The following is an 18,240-nucleotide window of genomic DNA, read 5'->3' as shown; positions in this document are numbered from 1 at the left end:
TGGAAACTTTTAGAAAATAAAATGTAACAAAGAGTTTATGATCTTAAATGAATGGTTAGATATCAGTAGATGGTTCACCTGCAATATATAGCTAGAACTTGACAACTTACCACCTCTGCAAATACCACCATAGTCCAAGCCTTCCGCATCTCATCTGGAACTGCAGTAGCTTTCTAAATGGTCTCCCTGCATTTACTTTCCCCCCTCTTCAGTGTGTTCTCCAAAGGACAGGCGTTAAGTTGGGTCACAAACTATGCTCAAAATTCTCCAGTGGATTCCCATTCTATAATAAAAGACTAAAATTATTCCTACTGCCTAGAAAGTCCTCCAGGATTTGGCCCCTACCTCTTTCACCCGAACTCTACTGGCACGCCTCTGCATTGCGCTGCAGCCACATTGAACTCCAGGCACACTCCCATCTCGGCTTTTCCATTTGTAGTTTTAACTGCCCGAATATTCTTGCCTGAGGTATCTTCATTTCAGGCCTCTGTCAAAGTGTTGTTTATCAAAGAGGCATTCCCTGACTACCTTTTCTCAAAGAGTAGCCTTCATCACTCTTTAATTCTTTCACCCTGTTTCACCCTGTTTTACTTTTTATTCATAGAACATTTAACTTGACAATGTATATTTGTTTATTTGTATATCTGTTTCCTCTTCTAGACTTCAAGTTCCACGAGGGCAGGAATTTTGTCTTTTTTATTCACTGCTGTATCTTAAGTGCCTGGTACATAATGGGTGCTCAGTAAATATTTGTGTATTCTCGGTAGTAATTGGGGGAGACAGTGTATTACAGGCCTGGCACTGGTAAATGTGGGGCTGATGGTTGAATTTAGGAGATAGAAGGAAAAAAAGTTATTAGCATCTCAAAGTTTTTGTATACTTATTTTGTTTTTGAGACAGGATCTTTGTTGTTTAGGCTGGAGTGCAGTGGTGCAATCACAGCTAACCGTAGCCTCAACCTCCTGGGTTTATATCCTCTTGCCTCAGCCTCCCTAGTAGCTGGGACTAGAGGTGTGCACCACCATGTCTGGCTAATTTTTTGATAGTTTTTTTGTAGAGATGGAATTTCATGATGTTGCCCAGGCTGGTCTCGGACTCCTGAGCGCAAATGATCCTCCTATCTTGGTCTCCCAAAGTGCTGGGATTACAAGCATGAGCCACCACGTGTAGCCTCTTATATACTTTTTATAAAGCTGGTAGAAGTGTTTGCTTTGTATAACTGAATTGATATTTTATAAAAAATATTTGGTTACATTTCATTTAAGATGAAGAAGATGACTTTATGTGTAAGGCGGCGGCCTCTAAATCAAAAGAGAATGGAAGATCTACAAATAGTCATCTTGGAACATCAAACATGAAAAAGAATGAAGAAAACACTAAGACCAAGAATAAGCCTTTATCACCAATAAAACTTACACCCACATCAGTGCTTGATTATTTTGGAACTGGAAGTGTCCAAAGATCTAATAAGAAGATGGTGGCAAGCAAAAGAAAAGAGGTAAGTGTTCTACAGGTAAGCAAGTATGCTCAGGATTTATACCCATTCACTAATATTAATAACAGGAGAAACTAGCATGTAGTAAACAGGTCAACATGTTTTAATAATTAAAATAATTTTCCTATGATTATGGATAAAATGTATTGCCCTCATTTTAAAGGATGAGGAAATTAGAATGTTACATATTTAGTTTTTGAATTCTTGAAAGCGGGAAAAGATCTTTTAAGCCGTAAGAAAAAACTGTAATTATTCGAATTTAAATTGAGTTCTCAGAATGCAAACTCATTTTACTGTTGACCTCAGCCAGTCAATATTAGAAATAAATTTGTTTCCACATGAGATAATAAATACAGTCCTTACAAATAGAGCATACCTATGCTACACTTTTGACCTTCGCTACTTTGACAGATATTGGATTCATCTGTTTCTGGCCATTTAGGAAACAGACATACCAGATAAATTATGGTGAAAGTAGTCCCCTGAGTTAAAGAAAGCCTGCCCCATAGTGGGTGTTTGTTGATTTGATCACTTCCTCCATAGAACAACGTAATCATTCTCACATATTGGTTTGCCGGTGTTCTGGACTACTTGTCAAGCCAAGACATTAATCTACAGGATTGGGTTTTTTTAATTTTTATTTTTGGTACTTCTCTTGAATATATCAATAGAACTAAGTGAGACAGGTCTGTCTATAGGCTATTTATTTATTAGGGAATTGGATATGGTCAGGGAGTAGCCATAGATTTGGCTTTCTGGCTGGTGTACATTGCAGCTGTTACTGATACACTTATCTCTCATTGGTGTGTTTAATCAGCAGCAGTAAAGAAAAAGTGCCTTATTTTTCACTTAAGGTTTATGCTGATTTTGCTTGATTTTCTTTGAAATATAGCTTTCACAAAATACAAATGAGTCTGGATTAAATGATGAAGCCATCGCCAAGCAATTACAGCTTGATGAAGATGCGGAGGTATTGGCATTTTGCTTAGAATCATTAGTAACTTGATATTGTGACTAGCTATTTAGTCCAAGCAGACTTTGAATTGAACCTCATTGGAAGTTACATGTAAAATAAGTTAAAATCTAATAAATGAAAATCTAAATTTCCATACAAGATAAATAATGAGACCGGGGAGAATTATTTACTACTGAAAGATTTATTTTTAGAGAAGATTGATAAGATGCTGTGAGATGATTTTGGAGAAATGGCTAGTAGCAAATCCTGTAGGTCATGATAGGTCTTTGATACCTACAAAAAGGATGTTAATGGAACCCATTGGAGTTTTTTTTTTTTGAAGACAGAGTCTCGCTTTGTTGCCCAGGCTGGAGTGCAGTGGCACGATCTGGCTAATTGCAACCTCCACCTCCTGGAATCAAGTGATTCTCCTGCCTCACCTGCCCCAGTAACTGAGGCTACAGGTACCCACCACTACGCCTGGCTAATTTATGTAGTTTTAGTAGAGATGGGGTTTCACCATGTTGGCCAGGCTGGTCTCAAACTCCTAACCTCAAGTGATGTGCCCTCCTCAGTCTCCCAAAGTGTTGGATTACAGGTGTGAGCCACCATGCCCAGCCCCATTGGAGTTTTGAATAGAGAAGTGACATGACATGATGGATCTTAAAAGAAAATTATTTTGGCTTCGATGATGTTAATAGTTCATGGTGGGGGCAAGATCGAAAGCAGATCAATTTGCAGACTGAATGGTAGGCGAGAGATGCCAGCTTGTAATAGGAAAAGGCAGTGAGAAGTGGTCGTAATCTGAATGTACCTTGAAAGGTACAAGTGTTTTTGACAGATGGGATGTAAGGTGTGAGGGAAGAAGATTCACAGATGAGGCTGGGCATGGTGGCTCACGCCTGTAATCCCAGCACTTTGGGAGGCTGAGGTGGGAGGACCACTTGAGCCTGGGAGTTCAAGACCAGTCTGGGTAACATAGGGAAATCCCATCTCTACCAAAAATACAAAAATTAGCTGGGCACGGTGGTGCACACCTGTGGTGCCAGATACTTGGGAGGCAGAGGTGGGAGGATTGCTTAAACCTGGGAGGTTCAGGCTGCAATGAGCTGTGATTGTAGCAGTGTACTCCAGCCTGGGTGACAGAGCAATACCTTGTCTCTGGGAAAAAAATATTCAGTTATGGCCTTAATAACTGGGTGAATGGTGATATGATTTGCTAAGGCTGGAACACGGGAAGCAGAACAGGTTGGTTCAGAGAAATCTTTTGGACAAGTTAAGTTTGAGATGTCTAATAGACTTCAAAATGGAAATGCAGAGTAGGTGGTTGGGTAGAAGAGTCAGGAACTCAGGGGAGAAGTCTAAACTGAAGATGGACATTTGGAAATCATTACCAGTTGAGTAATATTTAAACCTGTGTAACTGGGTGAGATCTTGGGGAGATAATGCAAATAGAAAAGAAAAGAAGTCTCAGGATTGAGCCCTGGGCCACTGTTAACATTTAGAGGTCAGGAAAAGGAGGATGATCCAGCAAAGGAGAGAAGAGAGTGGCTAGTGAAGTAGGAACAATAGGAGGGGTTGATATCTTACAGAAGTCAAATAAAGTATTTCAGGGAGGAGCGCCCATCTCTCTCAGAGGTTCCGGGCTTAGCTGCCGGCTGTTTGAACTCCCTTCGTCTTGTTTAGCTTAAGTGTCACTTTCCAAACTACCTTAACTATATTAGAAACCCCTCCGATATACTCTGTCACGCTGTCATAGCTACTATTAAAGTATAGGCTCTGAGGTCCCCTCACCAGGACTGTTTATGTCTCTCACTCAACCATTGTTATATCAGTGCTTATCTTAGTGTCTGGCATACAATGGGCTCTTGATAAGTATTATTGTGAGAGAACAATATTGTTTGTGATTGTTCACTTTTTATTCGGCAGTTTATAGTTTGTGTTTTCAAAATATTTTTCTATCTTATTTGATCACACTGAATCACATAAACTACAAACAAGTATCCACATGACTCAAGGTAGCGCAAGTAGCCTAGGTCAAACTAGGAAGTAATTTTTAGGAACCTGATTTCTCCTTATCTGATCCAAATACTAGAGGGTTACCTAATCCTTTCCAAACCAGGTGTGGTACTTTGTATCATAATCTCCTATTTTTCCATTTTTATCACATTCTTTCAGAATCTTGTTTGGGTAATTTATTAATCTGATTAAGGACTTTTAGGTGTTAATGACTGAAGATGTCTTTCCTCATTATCCCTCTAAGAGTTTTTCCTCCCTTCTTTTTTTTCTCTTTTAAAAGATTGAGTGGATTTTGAAGTCCTTTTCTTTGTTTGAATAATGTATGGTGTTTTTTATTGAATATCACGTAAGGCCATTTTACCAGGGGGTATACAGCCATTTGGTTTATAATGAGAAAGATATTCTACTGCTACATAGTCTCTTTTGGAAGAGCTCCATTTTGCTGAAAGTGAAAGTATTTCGAAATAACTGAGATAACTAGAACGTCGGAGTGTTATATTAACATGTTAGAACTCCTGATATGATGACTTAAATTTTCAAAAGAGAACAGATGCATTTGAATTAGTAATTGAAAATAGGAGTTTGATAGTAAAAGTGATTTTACATTTATATATAGCTTACTTATGTGCAAAAAAAAAACTGTATAATTGTCTTAAAGTCTTAGATTCACTATTTTTGTGCTCCCCAGATGATTGTGTTTTCCTGTTAGGTTGAGATTCCTTTCAGAGGTCTTTTTAGACAATAAATAGAAATAAGAAAGCTGTGTTGCATAAGGACCATTAAGAGAAAAGTACAGACCTAATGTTTTATAAGTAAGAAATATGACTTTAAAAATATGCTCACTTTATCTGTCATCCCTGCAAAACCAGAACTGTGTGTTCCAAAATCTGATTCAGCTTTAGTGAAACAAACCTGTGATACTTGACTGTTAATGTTGAGTGGGAAAATGTCATAATTGTTTTCTGGAAAATGTTTTTCTAGTTTCTTCTAAATATATGAATCTGACATTGAAAACTTTTATTTACAAAAAGAAAAAGAGCAACTCAACTCACTTTGCTGACACATTTTACAGCTGGAGAGGCAGTTGCATGAAGATGAAGAGTTTGCCAGAACATTAGCCATGTTGGATGAAGAACCCAAGACCAAAAAGGTGGCATGATGTTGGGCTATTTGCATTCTGAATATACCGTACAGATCAGTGTTCATACTTGCGTGTTCTAGGCTCTAGCCAAAATGTGAATAACTTTTCCAGAAAGAAGTTAAATTATTTTGATTTATAAAAATGTTTTTGGGGAGGCTCATTGAGAAACTTATTCTTCCTAAAAGAAGGGTGACAGCATCAAAGCAAACCAGAACCTTTTATCTCAAAACAAAGAATTATATCTTTTCCTTTTTCTTTTTTTATATTTTACTTTATTTTATTTTATTTTATTTATTTTAGAGACAGGGTCTCTGCTGGAGTGCAGCCGAATGTGATCTGGGCTCAGTGCACCTTTTGCCTCCAGAGCTCAAGTGATCCTCCTGCCTCAGCCTCTTGAGTAGCTGAGACTACAGGCATGTGCCACCACACCCATCTAATTTTGTATGTTTTGTAGAGATGGGGTTTTGTTATGTTGGCCAGGCTGGTCTTGAACTCCAGAGTTCAAGCGATTCTCCTGCCTCAGCCTCTCAAAGTGCTAAGATTATAGATGTGAGCTACCATGCCTGGCCTTTTAGTTCTTTTTTTTTTTTTAAGAGACAAGGTCTCTGTTGCCCAGGCTGGATTACACTGGCACGTTCATAGCACACTGAAGCCTTGAACTCATAGGCTCAAGCAATCCTCCCACCTCAGCCTCCCAAAGTGTTGGGATTACAGGCATGAGCTTCTGCGCCCAGTTTACCTTTTCCTTACTCTTTATTATAGGAGTTCTTATGTACTTGTTCAGAAAATAATGCTCATAAAAATTCCTTTGGAACACCAGTTTAATAATTTTAATATTAATCACTGTCTTTTCAGGAAGCACAGTTTTGTCAGTTCTAATCAGTTAACTCTAAGATCTATATTATGACAGTCTCATATAATAATGAGTATATTTTGAGGTTGGAGAATCTTTTTCTTTCTTCTTTCAAGGTCTCACTTTGTCACTCACGCTGGAGTGCAGTGGTGCTATCTCAGCTCACTGCAACCTTGACTGTCCTACTTCTTGGGCTCAATTGATCCCCTCACCACAGCCCTCCAAGTAGCTGAGACTACAGGCGTGTGTCACCACACCCAACTAATATTTTTGTTTTTTGTAGAGATGGAGTTTTGCCATGTTGCCCAAGCTGGTTTTGAACTCCTGAGCTCAAGTGATCTATCTGCCTGCCTCAGCCTTATTTTGGGGAATCTTTAAAACATCAAGACTTTATTTTATTTTTATTTTTTATTTATCTCCAGTAGATTAACTTTATTTCTGGTGAATCACATTCTGTTAATATAATTGTCAGTGTCAGTATGTGACTACTTCAAAAGATTTTACTTCTTTTCTTTAAAGCAGGGAGTTGTAAACCTAGATACATCAGGAGCTGAGACTAAGCAGGCAGGTATTAAGACAGTAGGGAGTGGTAGAGAGTTTCTTATTTGAAAAGTGTTACTTTGTCTGAAGACAGTCAAATTGTAATTACTTTAAAAGACTGTATCACACACCTTGATTTGTGAACTTTTTATAAAATGGAGTTTTGAAGGAGCAGTGGGAAGAATTGATATATTTTTTTCTCTTTCAGAAAGTGCTCTCATTTTCCTTTCAAGCTTTTGTTTATTTTTATTTTAGTCTTTTAAGTTTAGATTTTAGTTTTTAACTGCTTAATACTAACAATTTGAGAGTTGAGATAAAGGAAGCAGAAATAAGGCTTCTACTTCCAGATTTACAGGTTGGAATGAAGAGGGATACTTTTTATAGACGGATTTTTATACCCTTTCATCTGTTTCCTCATTTGTAACATGAAGTAATAAAACATGCCTCATTTGCCTTGGAAATTTTGTAGATGAATGAATGACAGTTTATTGTAGTGTCCTGCTAGTTGAAAGGTGACCCTTAAACTTAAAATTTTAAGGATTTTAACAACAGATTTTATGGTAATAGTTTTTCTATTATTTGTTACATTTGACACTTTTAAAATTTGTTTAGGCTCGAAAGGACACAGAAGAGGGAGAAACGTTTTCATCTGTCCAAGCCAATTTAAGTAAAGCAGAAAAACGTAAATATCCTCATAAAGGTAATACTAGCAGAAAAAAGTAAGATGTAGCACTTGTCTTCATAGAAGTAAATTCATGATAATCTTGTTTAAATATTCTATTCAATAATTATGTATTGTTAGGTAGACATTATTTCATAGGACTATTAGAGCATATTCAGCTTAGATACTTTGAAAGCTCTGTGGATACTAGCTGTTACAGAATGCTCATCTGCTCTATGATTACTGTGAGAAATGTATTACAACTCCAGGTTTCTTGTTAATTTCCAAGTATAGTACGATATGTGGACTTAAACATATAAAGATGAAGAACTAGATGTTTTGAGCTTTTCATGTCAGAGGTAGTCTCAGAGTTGACTCATAGTTGGCCAGGTCATCTTCAGCTCTCTTGCTTATTGCCTGTAGGTTTTATTCTTCGGTGGTCCTGATAGCAAATCATCTGCTAGTCTACATGATCTTAGTCCTATAAGTAAATGCATTTATAGATTTACTATAAACAGATGGTCTTGACACTTTAGGACTTTGGGCCTTCAGGGTATATTCTGTGCTAAGATTACTCAGTTGAAAAATGAAAGAAAAGTTGATATAGGTTATCATTTTCCAAAACAACAATCATAATCTTTTCTTTCTTCCTAGTAAAACAGAACAATTTTCAAATGAAAGAAAGAGCTACAGTCCTAGGAAGCAAACTAAATATGAAAGTTCAAAAGAACCTCAGCAACATTCCAAGTCATCAGCTGACAAAATAGGAGAAGTCTCTTCTCCCAAGGCCAGTTCTAAGCTGGCAATTATGAAAAGAAAAGAAGAGAGCGTTTATAAAGAAATAGAGCCCGTGGCCTCAAAAGAAAAGAAAATGCCATTGAATTGAAAGGAGAGACAAAAACTCCTAAGAAAACCAAAAGTTCTCCAACTAAAAAAGAGGTAAGAACTTTTTTTGTTTGTTTGTTTGTTTTGAGATGGAGTTTTGCTCTTGTTGCTGAGGTTGGAGTGCAGTGGCATAATCTCGGCTCACTGCAACCTCTGCCTCCTGGGTTCAAGTGACTTTCCTGCCTCAGCCTCCCAAGTAGCTGGGATTACAGGCATGTGCAACCATGCCCGGCTAATTTTGTAATTTTAGTAGCGACAGGGTTTTTCCATGTTGGTCAGGCTGGTCTTGAACTCCCGACCTCAAGCGATCCGCCCGCCTCGGCTTCCCAAAGTGCTGGGATTACAGGCGTGCGCCACCGCGCCCGGCCTTGGTAGGAACTTTCTAGGGAGTACAGTATTTCCCCTTATCCATCGTTTTGCCTTCTGAAGTTTCAGTTACCTGTGGTTAACCATGGTCTGAAAGTATTAAATGGAAAATCCCAGGGATAAACAATAAGGTTTAAATTGTGTACTCTTCTGAGTAACATGATGAAATCTCGGGCCAGCCTGCTTCATTTCACCCAGGATGTGAATCACCTCTTTGTCCAGCATATCCATGCTGGATACGCTACCCACCAGTTAGTCACTTGGTAGCCGACTTGGTTATTAGATAGAAAAAACAGTACATGTAAGTATATATAGAGTTTGGTACTATCTGTGGTTTTAGGCACCTACTAGGGGGTCTTGGAACATACCCTCCTCGGATAAAGGGGGACTGCTGTATGTATTTTGGGGCTATGTGTTAGTCTGGGTTTGTTTTCAAGTTTTATTTCTAACGACCATAAGTCATCATAGTATTTTTAAGATACCTTATTTAGAAGCTGTTGTAGGATATGGAGTATTAATATAGCTAAATAAGCCCATATTTTTTATTATTGTATGTCAGATATTGTGCCAGTACTTTACATGTGGTAGCTCATAATTTTCACAGCAACCCTCTGAGATATTTATTTTTATTATTCAACTTGTAAAGACGAGGAAATAGGCTGAAAGAGTTTATTCCAAGATCATCCACCTGGTAAGTGGCAGGGCCAGCCTTGAACTCAGGTCCTCTGAAGCTGTATAACATAGTGGTTCCACACAGGCTCTGGAGCCAGTTTCAAATTATAGCTGGGCCCCTGAGCAGGTTTGGTCACTTCTGTCTGCTTTGGTGCTGTTTGTAAAATAGGAATAATATTAATAGTACCTAATGACTTCATATGTAAAAGCACTTAGAGCAGTGCCTGGGACCTAATAAGTGCCATCTTAGCTATTATTATTAAAATGATTGTTATTTGGATTAGTTCTGAATTTACTCTTTTTTATTCTTATATAACAGTGTTGAGATACTGAAATTATTTTTAAAGGAAAAAATGATGAGATAATGAGTATCTTTGAAAAGTTTTGTTAGGAAATATATTTGAGAAGCGAACGGTCTCTGAATCTCCAATTTGGAACTACTTTAAATTCATAATGAGAAACCACTATTCATTCATGCCTCTTAGGCACTTAGGATTAAAAGTAGAATATCACCTATTTTAACTGGTCATCACCATTATTTTTTAGTGCAGAACAGTGAAATGGTGATGATTTCAGAATGCTTTTGTTTGTGGACAATTCTTATAAATACGCTTAAAGGAGCAATTAACTTTTTGGTCTCGGATTTTTTCTTCACTAAATGCTTATCTGGTAGATGAATGGTTTTCTTCAGGCACACTAAAACATGTTCCATTTACAGAGGCGGTCTGTTTTTATGAAGAAAGAGGAAATCTTTAAATGATACTCTTCACTGTAGTTTTTGAAGTTGAATAGAAATAACTTAAAACTTTTACTTAAGCAGTTTTGGTTGGAAACATCAAATAAAGTCTATTTAATACATTTAGTTGGTCTTGGTCAAATAATTCTGACTTCATAAAATGGGTGTCCTTCAAAGTTATTTTATAAGCTGTTTATCATTCAGAATTCTTTTCATAGAATGAGTGTCATAAATTAATCGTTTTCCCATATTAGTATGCACTGGACTCTCTTGCAAAACTTGTTAAAAATACGGAGTTTGCCAGGGAATGTGGTGTGGGCAGTTGTGTTTTAATAAGCTCCTCATGTGATATGAACACACACCAACATTGGAGAACCATTGTTAGAAAGTAGGGTTAGATTCTAGGACCAGCCTGTTAATGGCTTATCAACCTCTTAGCCAAACCAGCTAAACTATTTTATTGGTTAAGCCATTTCTTTATATAAAAGTTATTATTTTGTCTACTCTCAAAAGGATTTGGGATTGCTTACAAGTTAAAAATAATGTAAAATAGAAAGTAGAAAATAACAAACACCTGATAGTGGTTCTTAAATGAGAACTATCTAGGATATTTTTCCCCCACATAAACACATTCTAGCCGTACCCCATATCTCCGAAAGAGAAACTTGGAGGTGGATCTAGGGATGCACAGTTTGAAAAAGTTCCCCAGGATTTTCTGAGATATACCCGTGGTAAATCTCCTGAGAAAAGTAGAAAGGGAGAGATGAAATAGCATAGAGAATGTGTCTTCTCTTTGGAGTAAAGCTTGTCCCTTCTTTGAACTGACTGTTTAGATTCTCCAACTGGAATGCTTACATCCTTAGGGATGCAGGCTGGTGCTTTAGGGGCCTGGAAGGTCATGGGTTAACACAGAATATCTTCTCGGGTGATCAGGTTTACTTGGGGAAAAATGTATTTTCCTGTTAAACATGGATATATGGATATATCATGGAATAGAATTTAAAATTCAGATGAATTTCTAAAGTAAAACACTTTTTGCATTTCTTTGCTTGGAGCTGGCAACTTGGCTTATTCCCATAATCTGCCCTGAGGTGTGTGACTTTAGAGAGTGGAAAGTTTTGAGAAGCGCTGATGCAGGGATGTTCGTAAGTGAGTTATCTGTAAGTTAGGAAGTACTTGTGTAGCTAAAACTTGTTAATTTCACGGCCAGACACAGAAGTGACATAATAAAAATAACATTTATTTCTAGATATGTATTTTTAATTTTGCATGAATTTTATATGACTTTGTTAATTTTCCTTTCCCTCTTCCCATAGTCTATAAGTCCTGAAGATTCTGAAAAGAAACGCACTAATTATCAAGCTTATCGAAGCTACTTAAATCGAGAAGGTCCCAAGGCTCTGGGCTCCAAAGAAATACCAAAGGTAAGAGTACTGAGAGGGCATGCCATTCTGTGAGGTCCTCTGCCTTGTGGGTCCATGTATGTATTCACTATGATTACAGCAGCAGAGGATTAATAATTAAAATAATCAACAGAAAAACTTCAGTTACCATCTTCAAGAATTAGGGATGTTTATTCACGTTATGAATCACTGCTTGATACTAAGAAAAATTTCCCTTTAAATAACAAGTAGCCCTAGAAAGGCTGGGCTTTGAGACTATACCAGTGACAAAACTAATGTTTTTGCTTGCATGGTACTTACAGCCTAAAGAAAGAGACATTAAATAAATAATTTAATTATAATTGGGATATGTGCTATGAGGGAAAAATCTAAGATGCCCTTAGGGAGTATAGCAGAGGAACCTGGTCCTCAGTGGGGCATGTAGAATGTGACATTTAAAGGGAGACTTGAAGAATGAAAGGGATTCAACAGGTATGAAGGGGTTGTGATGGCGTGGTAGTCTGGGCAGAGGGGCCAGAATGGGTGATGTTCCCGCAGGGGGAAGGTTCTTGCATGGTATGTTTGAGGAACTGAAAGAAAAATTATGGTAGTTGGAGCATAGTGACCAAGGGCTGAGAACGGCCAAAGAAGTTAATAGGGTCACATCTTACAGGGCCTAATGTTTACTTTTGTCTAAGAGAAGGAATTTTTATTTTGTTTTTTTGAAAACGGAGTTTCGCCCCTGTTGCCCAGGCTGTAGTGCAGTGGCACAATCTTGGCTCACTGCGGCCTCCGCCTCCCGGGTTCAAGCGATTCTTCTGCCTCAGCCTCTGGAGTTGCTGGGATTACAGGCGTGCACCACCATGCCCGGCTAATTTTTTATTTTTAGTAGAGATTGGGTTTCTCAGTGTTGGTCAGGTTGGTCTTGAACTCTCAGCCTTAGGTGATCTGCCCACCTTGGCCTTCCAAAGTGCTGGGATTACATGCGTGAGCCACTGGGCCTGGCTGAGAAGGAATTTTAAAGTGGAGGAATATGACCAGATTTGAATTTCTGAAAGATTGCTCTGGCTGCTGGTGTACCAAGTGCAGTGGATGGGGCAGGAATAGATAAACAGAGGTCATCAGGAGAGATGGTGAGAAGTGATAGGGACTTGTCTGGGGGAGCAGTGAAAATGTCGAAAAGTGGAGAGGTTTCACTGGAAGAGGCAAAATCTATGGGACTTGGTGATAATTGGAAGTGGAAGGTGAGAAGAAAGAGTATTGGGAATGATCTTGTTATTGGCATGAGCAGCTTGGTGGATGCTGATGCGATTGGTGGCAGGGCTGGTTTGGGGAGATGTTAATGAGTTTGTTGTTGGCCACACTGTGCATTAGGGTTATGTGAGATGTCCACATGGAGATGCTGAGTAGACAAGCAGATTTGTGGGACTGGAGCTTAGAACAGAAGTCAGAACTTGCTGGAAAAACTTGGGCATTCTTGGCATGAAGTGAGGAATATCATCTGGTAAACTAGTACAGACCAAGAAGAGAAGAGGGCCTTGGCCCCTGCTTCTTTGTGAAGTAGAAGAGGGTGGAAACCAAAAGGAAACTGAGAAGCAGCAGCTACAAATGTGGGAGAGAAGTTTGATAAGCATGGGATCACAGAAGCAAAGGGAAGAGAGAGTGTTTTAAAAATGATTGAGTGGTTAAGTCTGTCATGCTGTTAAGATTCCAGGTAAGGGAAGACCAGAAATTGTTGCATTTCGTAACATGAATTAATGATCCTTAGTGGCCTTAGCAAGAGCTAAGGACGGTGGAGGCAGAGCCTGATGGAAGTGGGTGGAAGAGTGAGTGTGAGGAGACAAAATGGAGACAGCAGAAGTAGATATTTTTGATAAGTTTGGCTGTGAAGGAGAAAGAAGTGGGAGGACTTCTAGCTAGAAGGACTAGAAGGGGAAATGACTTCTAGCTAGAATGGAAAGTGGGATTTAGGGGGAGATGTAAGTATTTTTATGGTAGAAGATATTTAAAGCTTGCATTTTGCTAATGGGATAAGTCCTACCAGAAAGGGAGAGATTGAAGTTATACCAGCAGGAGAAGGAGAATCAATTGTAGTATGAGATTTCTGAGAAGGCAGGAGGGGAGTGGAAACATATACGATGTATGTCTAAATTTAATTTTCAGTTTGCTTGGTATGTATGAGTACATATAGAGATTAATAGTTCCCCTAATAAAGAGAGGGAGAGATGGTGTAGCTGGAACTGGAGTGGGGAGTGGGAAGGTCAGTCTTAAGGAGCTAATGGGTTTTATGGGAACCTGCAGGAAGATGCCAGTCTTGCCTCCTATACATGGGTATGAGAGACCAAACAAGTTCTGCTTGAGAGGACTTCAGGCAAAGTGGTGCCCTGAGGGGACAACCAGGTTTCAGTGAAGGCAAGGCTATGGAGGGAATGTTGGAGAAGAGGTTGGGGATATTGAGGGTGGTTGGCTGCTCCTGGAGTAAGAGCTTAGATAAGTTCTAGAATAGAAGAGTTTTGGTAGGGAGGCTAGGAGTGCTAAGACTGGATAAGTAAAAAGATAATCAGAGCCATAGTGGGGATAATTTGGGAGATAATAGATACATGGGATATGGGATATAGGGGCTTGCATGTGCAATTTTTCCGGGGTGGTTTTGAGTTTGTTCAGAAGTAGTTAACTTCCTGTGGTGTTACAGTAGATCATTTCAATCCAAGAACCCCTTCAAGGGACCCTGAGATGTTAGTCAAACCTTTTCTTTCCAAACACATTCATAGCTGTTTCTTTTTGTCTTCCGAGAAAGATTCTTCACCTGAATGGTGAAGGATTGAACTTACATGGGGGTAGTCTTTGAATTTTGGTTGGCTGCTGTTTTCAAGCCTGTTTTAAGTTTGTGAATCTCAATTCTCTGTTAAAAGAGTACTAAGTAACTTGGAATGTCATGTACAATTTTTATTTCATTTTGTTTTGTTGTATAATTTTATTGAACCATTGCAAAAATATATAACTATACATAGTTCCAATTAAGATTTAATGTCTTTTCCATCCAGCTCTCTTTGGCAAGTATCTCTTATTTTATATTACACATTATGAGAGTTATCTTTCCAATCCAGAGATAATATGATCTTGCCTTTAAGTTACTAGCAGGTTGCTAGATTTACTATCATAGAGTAATGAGCAGAGAGGAGGGCACGAGCTCACACTGGCTTAGCTTTTTAGAATCAAAACTTTCCCTTTTTTAACAATAGCAAGAGTTGCCTTTTTTCTTCCTTTTTTCCTCTGAAACAGTAAATATTTTTGTTAAGCATTATAAGTTGCATTCGGTAGCCTTCAGATATGCCACACCACAATCCATTGGCAGACCATCAAACCCAACAGCAGTTTGTTCTTGTACAATCCATGAGTTCGGGCAGAACTCCCTTCAACTGACAGTTAAGATCCTTCTTAGCTCTTGCATGCAGGGATTGGGAAATTATGCCTCATTTCTGATCACTAATGTGATGAAAAGCATCAGAAGTGTATGAAAATGATAAGAAGTGATTCTGATTTTAAAGTACATTGTTCGGAAACATTAACAGAAACATCAAAATGATAGGAGTATACCTGCTTCTATTAATTCTTGTTGGGAAAGTTCTTAAGAACAAGCGGTTTCCTGAACAGCAAGAGTTTCTATAGATGGATTGCATTTGGTTGTTTATTTACAGTTATGCAAGTTTAACTAGTGGTTTAGATATGAAGAGGGCATAATGGAAAATAGTATGAATGGGTAATTTTAATAGCTTTGCTAACAGTGTTGGATGTATGTTTTTCACTGCTTGTTTTGTAAGTTTATTAAATATTAGCCATATCAAAATTTCTTAGGATCTAATTTCAGGTGGTGCTTATTTGCTGTAAATTTCTAACAAACTTTCCATGCCAAGGTTATTTATGATGTGAAATGAGAAAAATCAACTTCCTGCAGTTTTGATGACAAATGTTTCTTTGGAAAGCTACCATGTAATTTCCTCTCTGCTTGAACATTTTGGTTTTTAGGGAGCTGAAAATTGCTTGGAAGGCCTTATATTTGTAATCACAGGCGTGCTGGAGTCTATTGAACGCGATGAGGCCAAGTCTCTAATTGAACGTTATGGGGGAAAAGTAACAGGAAATGTCAGCAAGAAAACAAATTACCTTGTCATGGGTCGTGATAGTGGACAGTCCAAGAGTGATAAGGTGGGTACTGCTGTGTTCTCAACACCATGACACCTCCTGCCTGCCGTGGCACACTCTTGATGTGATTTGCCCTTTACTCAGAGTTAAATGAAGGAAAGAAATAGAAAAATAATTTATTGCCTACATTATTTCTTCTCCACAGAAGTGTTATTGGCTCTGACACCAGGATTTTGGTTTTCCAATGGAAGGCATTAGTTGATTTTTTTTTTTCAGTGTATTTAAGTTTAAGTCTTTTTTTATTTTTGAAGATAGAAACAAATGCAGTTTTCTTTTTCTTCCAGTCCGAAGTATTCCTATGTATGCCACCGCATATAGCATCTTAGGTTTTTTTAAAATTGGTGCTTTTAGAAAAAGAATCAGCGGCCTCTTGGGTAGGATTTTGTTTGGCTACAAACAACAGAATACCTGATTAACCATGGCTTAAACAATCATCTGCTTATTTTTCCCACAAGAATTCTGGAGGTATTGCTGGGATAGTTCAGCATCTCAATGATGTGGTTCTTCCGTTTGTCCTTATTGTGTTAGCTTTTGTCCTCATGAATGTTGCCTTGTGGTTGCAAGGTAGCTGCAGCTCTAGGCATTTAAGTTCTTATTCAAGGTAGGAAAATGGAACAGTGGCAAGATGTCATAAGAGCTGTGACTGGCCTGACAAGAGTTCTCCCAGAAACACCTCTTATAGAATTTCATGTAAGTCTTATTGGCCAGAGCTGTCACCTGGCCACTCAGAGCTGTATGGGAGGTTGGGAAGAACCAAGATGTTTCTGGTTGCCTTAGACCAGTCATAATTCATCACTTGGAGAAGGACACATTGGAGTTCCATCAGCAGGGAAGAAGGTGGGGGAAATGTCTGCCATATGTATTCAATATGGGAGAAGGTATGAAGAGCTGGTCTTAGGCTCTAGTGGCATTGCCCCTTCCTAGGGGAGGAAAGGTAAAGCAGTCCACAAAAGTAGTAATGGACCACTTCCTGTGCCAACCTGCCACGCTTAGGGAATGTATCTGTTATTTTCTTTCTTTTCAATGTTACTTTTTCAATGAATGTGTTATTTTTTGTTTTTCTTTTTTAATTCCAGTGTTATCTGATTTACAAATGTGGTTTTTCACCTACTAATAGGCCCTAGAATTTTTTTTTTTTTTTTTAACAGAAAGGAATGGTAGGATGCAGTTTTGATGATTTGCATTTTTAATCAACAGGCCGCAGCCCTGGGGACAAAAATTATTGATGAAGATGGCCTGTTGAATCTGATTCGAACTATGCCAGGCAAGAAATCCAAGTACGAAATAGCAGTTGAAACTGAGGTTTGTATAAAATGAATGTGATTTATTTAAGTTGGTGTATAGTAACTTTTTAATTTCATAGACGTATGTCTTGGGTTGATACAGGCTTGTTGGCTGAAAGATTGACATTCCTGTCTACCACAAATGAACCACCTTAGTTCCTTTTGAGCTGGAGGACTCTGCTTTAAGATGTCTAGTTTGTTGTTCTTCCTTATCTTTGTCAGGGAATATGAATGGAGAAAGGACAGTATATTGCATATAACATATCTAATTATCAAACTTTCCTTATTTTCCTATTATTATTATTATTACTAGTTTTTAATTTTTTGAGACAGAGTCTAGCTCTGTCCCTCAGGTTGGAGTGCAGTGGTGTGATCTCGGTTCACCGCAACTTCTGCCTCCTGGGTTCAAGCGATTCTCCTGCCTCAGCCTCCTGAGTAGCTGGGACCTGCTACCACGCCCACTTATTTTTATATTTTTAATAGAGACGGAGTTTCACCATATTGGCCAGGCTGGTTTTGAACTCCTGACCTCAAGTGATTTTCCCACCTCAGCCTCCCAAAGTGCTGGGATTATAGGTGTGAGCCACTGTGCCCAGCCGTATTCTCACGTTGACTTTATGCAAAGGTTATGGTTTAAGAGTTCCTTAAAGGATATGTTAATAGGTATCAGCATGATAAATTTGTTTTCAATTAGAACTGTATTAGGATTTTTTAAGTTGTGCAGACACCTAGCCTGTATTAGCTTTTGCAAAAGGAAAAATGTTGGCTCACATAACTAAACTATGGGCAGGGAGGATCTGGTCTAGGAACTACTGGATCCACAGACTACAAAGCTTTGAGGACTCCTTCAGTTTCGTCTCTCAGTTTCTCCTAGTTAGCCTCATTCATTCCCACTGTAGACCATCCTTTTTTACACACAGGACACAGGATTGCCAGCATTCCAAGATTTTAATGTCCCTAGCTCTGTCACCTAAATGGCAAGATAGTCCACTAAGGTTATTCTGGTTAGAGAAATCTAGGGAATGATTTCGATTACATAACCATAGCAT

At 38.4% G+C, this 18,240-nt stretch overlaps 1 protein-coding gene across 1 annotated transcript in view; it reads left to right on the top strand.

The window, feature by feature from the left end:
• RFC1 (replication factor C subunit 1) overlaps positions 1 to 18,240 on the top strand; it is a 76,054-nt gene that overhangs the window by 40,265 nt on the left and 17,549 nt on the right. The window contains 9 exon segments of the mRNA XM_017883760.1: positions 1,266 to 1,498; positions 2,388 to 2,465; positions 5,542 to 5,619; positions 7,616 to 7,712; positions 8,327 to 8,518; positions 8,521 to 8,603; positions 11,640 to 11,747; positions 15,732 to 15,911; positions 17,106 to 17,210. Of these exon segments, the coding sequence (XP_017739249.1) occupies positions 1,266 to 1,498; positions 2,388 to 2,465; positions 5,542 to 5,619; positions 7,616 to 7,712; positions 8,327 to 8,518; positions 8,521 to 8,603; positions 11,640 to 11,747; positions 15,732 to 15,911; positions 17,106 to 17,210 (1,154 nt within the window).

The sequence above is a fragment of the Rhinopithecus bieti genome, unplaced genomic scaffold, assembly GCF_001698545.2.
Source record: "Rhinopithecus bieti isolate Rb0 unplaced genomic scaffold, ASM169854v2 scaffold_13349, whole genome shotgun sequence".
NCBI lineage: Eukaryota > Metazoa > Chordata > Mammalia > Primates > Cercopithecidae > Rhinopithecus > Rhinopithecus bieti.
The sequence above is the reverse complement of the archived record's forward strand: the minus strand, read 5'-3'. Positions and strand labels throughout refer to the sequence as shown.